At 48.0% G+C, this 6,000-nt stretch overlaps 1 protein-coding gene across 1 annotated transcript in view; it reads right to left on the reverse strand.

The window, feature by feature from the left end:
- The window catches only part of TMC2 (transmembrane channel like 2), a 105,031-nt gene extending 99,613 nt beyond the window's left edge, over positions 1 to 5,418 (reverse strand). The window contains exon 1 of the mRNA XM_015099466.4: positions 5,385 to 5,418. Coding sequence (XP_014954952.3) covers positions 5,385 to 5,418 — 34 coding nt within the window. The remainder of the gene's footprint in view (positions 1 to 5,384) is intronic.
- Between the last annotated feature and the right edge of the window lie 582 nt (positions 5,419 to 6,000).

A 6,000-nucleotide genomic window follows, 5' to 3' on the forward strand; every position in this document is an offset into this window, starting at 1 on the left:
ACTTTTTAGTTGGCAAACTCCACAGCAAGCAAAGTGGCCAGAAATCCTGCCTCTGTGGAAACAATACTTGGGGTCTTTTTGTGATAACTAGTCTTTGCAACTGAACTTTCACTGAAATAGAACTTGGAAGGGGATCAGGGAACAGGTAGTGGCAGGGGAGTATCTCACATTCATAGATTAAGTTAAGATATATCATTTTTCTTTTGACACCTCCCCCTGCCCCCAGCCAATGATCTTTGATACTACAAAATTCACTGCCTGACACCAGACTACTCTTCATGAATGGTGTCAAAATTTTACAGCATTATTTGATAATCTCTTAGGAATATTTGGCCAAAACCAGATTACTGGGCGACTCCCAATGACTGGTATTGAATCTGGCACAGAAGTCTACTAGCTGCTACCCACAAATTGGACAGGAACTTGTTACATTGGTACACTAATCCCTACTCTCAAGATCACCTCTGACATTACCCAAGGTCCATTTTGGCCCTTTGGTTTGTCTGCTAGGAAAAAGAGATCAGTTGGTAGTTTCACTGAAAAAGAACAAACAGTGGCCCTGATTCCAGAACTGAAACCCTAACTACTCTATAGGAATTCTGAATTCCTCTCTTCTCTCTTCAGAACTCTTCATTTCATACTTTACAAGAAGCCCAGATAGTACGATGAACCTTACATGCTAACACAGAGAGGAAAAGCTATAGGACTCACAGAGTGCTACCAAGACTGGAACCTCCGGAGAGGTTCAGAATGAGAGGTTATGTGAAAGAATGTTGTACCTGCATTCCTACAGACCACTCAGAGATCTTGAACATTACTGAAAAGATCCAGAAAGTAAATGAAAATATCATAAAGCTGGGTAACACGCCTAACGGCCCCATGTATAGTTCTGTGGACTCCTCCTCATGTTGGGCATGAGATCTGTTCTCTTGTTCAGTCTGAGCACTTGGCTCCTGCCTGACAAGTGAGCTATACAAACTCTGGCCACAATCCTCTTAATCCAGAGCTTTGAAGCTGTTGCACAGCTGCTGTGTGTCAAATGATCCAGCAAAGCATCCTCCATCAGAAAGAACTGGAAAACCCGACAGACACAAGATTGAAAGGACCATCAGCAATACTTGACACACAATTATGACGCCTTAAACAGTAGTGAAGATCTGGGCTGATACTCTCCGCTATTAGTGGCTAGTCCTTCAGTTCAGGCTGAAGAACTGAAACCATTTCCTCACACTCAGCCTGGACACAGAGAAATCAAACTACACCTTAGTGTCTGTATGAAGATGACGTTGTTCTATGCTTCTGTCTTCATTAGCATGACTCTTTTTCCAGGAATATACTGCCTGGAAAATGACTTGATTGCTCATTATAGAATTTTCTCAGACACCCATCAGCTCTTCAGCAGAAAGCCTCACAGACTCTAATTTGCCCCCTAAGATCCTTCTGATGCTTTGATTCAAAATCCTGGCCTTGCTGTTTGTTGTGGACTGTTATACTGTGATTCTTACCCAATCCTAATTAAGCCCTCATTTTGAAAGTCCTATCCTAAACCAAACTTTAATTTCTTAATAAATTCTGACCTTATTTTCCTTCTGTGAGATATTGTCAAGACTTTGCTTGCTGTAAGCATTAAATCAGTTTTGTCTTATCAACAGACTGTGTTGATGATATTTAGGGAGCCAGTTCTTGACAAAAATTTAGGTAAATATCTTTTAAAAAGAAGGAATAAAAGATGAAATAAAGGAAAAAAGATCTTGGAAATATAGAGGAAGAGTGATGCATTATGGCTAGGATGGTTGAAAATGTTTCACAAAGAACTGATGTTTTCCCTGAATCTTGAAGGATGAACAAGGGTTTGTCAAGAGACGAAAGGGGTGGAAATAGAGAGCTGGTGGTGAAGTGGGCAGATTCCGGACAGAGGAAATGGGGGTTTAAAGGGCCCCAGTGAAAAGGCCAAGCAGTCTGGAGGTGTAGGTGCCCAGGGCAGAGCTGAGTCTTGGTTATGACTGATGCTGCGGCAGGGAGCATGGGGAGAGGAGGTTGCCCAGAGAGCAATGCATACCTGTGGGAGCAGGGGGAAATCTACAGGGAGAGAATATAACTCTGGAGCATCTACCAGATATGATCACATCAAAGGATCATGACAGCAGCACTGAAGAAGTTGCTGAGGGTGGAGACACCTGATGTAAACACACTGAAAAGTACTGAGTGCGTGTTACAGACTCAAAGATAGACAATCACATGCGTGGCAGGAAGGTTTTCTTCACCCACTCCTGCCCTAACCTCTTCTCCTTCTCACCTCTTAGGGGAAGAGGGTTTTGGGTTAGACAATGTGACAACAAATTGCTTAGGTGTAATAATAACTCATCAAGTTAGGAAGCTGGTCAGCATTGGCCAGTGAAAGATGGGTTTGTCCTACAGATGCTCTTTGCTGTGCTTGGCAACGCTTTGGACAGAAACAAATCTACTCTTTCCAAAGATGTGGGAAGGAGTGTGAAAAAGTGTGTGTCACCACAGCTGTGATCTCAGGGAAGAGTTCTAGACCTGAGCTCTGCTCTCAGAGAGGGCAGAGGAACAGAGACAGGGGGGCAAGGGATTAATGATTCATCCAAGACTGCTTCCAGTCTTGGTTGAAAAGACTGGGTAAGAAAGTCAATATATGTTTGTGTTCTCTTCTGAACTGTGTATCCTCAGCTAGCTAAGAAGTGGTTTTCTCTTCAGTAATGAACTGTCCCAGGCATTCTTCCAAGCATTGTAGACATAACTAGAGGGTTCATAAATTTTTTCCAAACTGTAATTCCTAATGTAATCTCATTTCCCAACTGAATGAAATGCATGTGGAAAGCAAGCCAGAATTTGCCTTTCAGTCTTCTCTAACCTTTTTTTCACAGAAAGCAAACTGCTTTAGTTTTTCTTTCATAGTCAGTTTTCAATAGACTTCACATAATGCATAATTTAGGAGCTAGGAGAGCAGCTGTCACATTAGGAAGACCTCCAAGCCCTGAATGCACTCACTTATACTTAACAGGCCTCCTCACGTTTATGCACCTGCCTCAAGTGAAAAATTCAGAACGAAAAATAGGCTGAAAGGAAAATAGAGAAGCTGGGAGACCTAGTGGGTCTGGCTCACCCTCCAGTTCCTCACAGTTAAGTATGTTCAACAAAGGATACAAGAGAAGGGAGAATTCTGACCCTCTTTTTTGATGGATGGAATAAAAAATTGTAATTATTTTGAGGAACACACTTTGTATTCTCAGATATTTTTTCCTTCTTGTAGAATGGAAGCTGAAGGAGTAGGATTTGGGTCCCTCAGAGGTCACTCCAGAGGAGATTTAAAATGGAAATCTTTATGTAATTGGGTTCCAGTTCATTGAATGAATTCCCATTATTTAACTTCACTGCATGTCTTGACCACTGGCATCCCTGAAGTGAAAATTTTGACTCAATTCCTTTTTTCTCTGCACAAGGGAAAATGGCAAGGCGGGGAGAGATGTGTATGTGGCATATTTCAGTAGAAAAAGGTTTGTTTTAGGCAAAATGACTTTGCATTGCAGGACCATTTGCCCACAGGTGGCCCCCATAAGGCCCACCTCTTCAGGGGGCAGAGGGGGAGTTGGGATGGGAGGAGGATGGACAGAAATCAGAAGAGAGCAGGGAAATGGAATGTGGACCAGACCGGCATCAACACAGTGTTACCAAGGCTTGGACCCTCCATGAGGAGAGGGCCTCATCCAGCCCCACCGGGATACTGTGCTCTTTCTCACACTCGCTCCTGACACTCTGGAGGGATGGGAAGACTAGACAGGGAGGAGGTGGGGTGGGGAGGAGGGACAGTGGCCATGTGGCAGCTCCGGGGGCAGGAAGGAGTGTTGAGACGCGTGGTGCCTCCATAGCCTCTCTCTGCCCAGAGTCATAGCTCTGCTATATACCCTGCTCTTGGGTGTACCCCCCACCCCATTTTGGACTGCCTCACCAAGGGCTCAGGCCCCAAGTAGTGGTGAGTAGTAGGTGCAGGAGGGAAGGGGTTGGCAGATGCAGTGGGGTAGATCCTGGGGCCAGCTCCCCTATGCTCTGTGCGCCAGCATGGGGTCAGGACATGTTCTTCTCCTGGGAATGAGGAGGGGGATCTCTCCCAACAGCCTCCCCCCAGTCCATTACTTCCTGAGACTCTGCTTCCTCACCTACAAGCAAGGCCCTGCCTGGGATGCAAGGAGGAGAAAACGTACCATAACCACATGTCTCCTGACCTGAAGTGCAGGATGCCTGACCCCTGGGTATGGCTCAAGCTCCCCTGATGGCATTGGAGGGCTTTCCACCTGTAACTTCAGCTCCTCCTAGAGCAGGCTGTCCCCTCTGGGTAAACCCCTCACTGTCTCCCAGAGGAGCTGTGTCCACATTTCAGATGGGAAGGTGACCCACTGCTGCTGGCACTTTGTGAGGGTGAGAGCTTGTCCTCTGGAGTCAGGGTGCCTGGGTGTGAGCTCTGGCTTCACTCCCTACCGGCTGCCTGGAATGGCATCCCGACCCCACAAGCTGGTGAATGTTCACTGATCTTTGAGGCTCAACTCAGTGTCACTCACTCTGGGCCTGTCCCTTGACTCTCGGGGCTGAGGGCAGGCCCTCTCTGAGCAGCCCTAGACCTCCTCCCCAATTAAACTATTATACCTGCCTTGGGAGGGCTCCTTACAGTGAGTGGCGGGAAGGCAGGAAGCAGGAGGGTGGAAGAGAAGGTTGAGTGGATGGCTAGACTTTCAGCTACCCAGGATACCTCACCCCTTCTCACCTGTGCCCAGAGAGCCGCTCCTTGCCTGCCCCCTCATGCCACCTCCTCCTGTAAGAGATGGAACAGGTGTGAATGGCTGACCTCTGGAGAGTGCCCTTCCCTACACTGCCCATCTCACCACAAGGACCCTTAGCAGATTGATCCCTATCAGAGGGATCTGGGCTCCAATTGTTTAGCTCCACAAGCTCCAGGGGCCCTCGTTCTGACATTTCTCTGGCACCCTGGAAACTCGCAAGGTCAGAACATCTCCACAACCACAGAGAGAAAGGGAAATCTGTGGAGAGGATTGCTAAGGAAAGGTGACTGTTACCAAGGCAGGTGAGGCTGAATGAGCCCGGTGGGCACAGATGGCCTCTGTCAGTCAACCTTAAAGCAGGCACAGGCTGTTTTTAATCCCTCCAACAGCCCTTCAAGGAGGCTATCGCTGCCTTTGCTCATGGATGAGGCAGGGAGAGTTTGGATAACCAGACTGAAGTTGCTCAGCAAGCAAGTGGCAGGCCCTGCAACTCAAACCTGGGTCCCGCAAAACATCCCGTCTGCTTCCCTGCCCCCTGCGGCCCAGGAAACCTGGGAAGGGGCTCTGCAGAGATGAGGATAAGCTCACCTTCCTCCCCTCGGCCCTTCAGCTGATGGCTCATGGTCCGCAGGGCTCTGTCAGCCCCCAGGCGGGCTCACAAGTCTCGCTCATCCACGGACACCTTCGGCCTGGGGTGTTTTGGGGCTCTCATGGTGGTTGGCTTCCTTTCCTGGTAGCCGAGGCTCCTTGGCTTGTTTGAGATTGAACGTGGAGGCTGGTGAAGTTTGGGAGAGAGGTGAAGCAGGAGGCGGTGAGTTCCCAGCCCTTCAATCCGGCTGCACAGTCCTCTGCTCAGGTTTCTCTGCATAGAGGCGCTGTGGTCTCACATGTCAGGCATCACTTACACACGAAGGGGCCCTGAAAGGGCCAGAAGCTGCTGGCTCATTTCCTGGCAGGGATGCCACTTTCACTCCAGCCAGGGGAGGTGTGAGGAGCTTCCCAGGGCTCTTTCCCTCTATCTTGGGTCCTTGGTTGGGACAGGCACTGGGGAAATGATAGGATATATGTGAAAGTTATCACCAGGACTTATACTTAAAACACAAACTCCCAGGGTACCAATGGGCATTCAGATTAGTCTGGATCTGAATCCTGATAAGGAAGTCATGAGCCCACTCTGATGAACTGTTCCTGTTCGCACCATCTG

This window comes from Ovis aries, chromosome 13 (assembly GCF_016772045.2).
Source record: "Ovis aries strain OAR_USU_Benz2616 breed Rambouillet chromosome 13, ARS-UI_Ramb_v3.0, whole genome shotgun sequence".
NCBI lineage: Eukaryota > Metazoa > Chordata > Mammalia > Artiodactyla > Bovidae > Ovis > Ovis aries.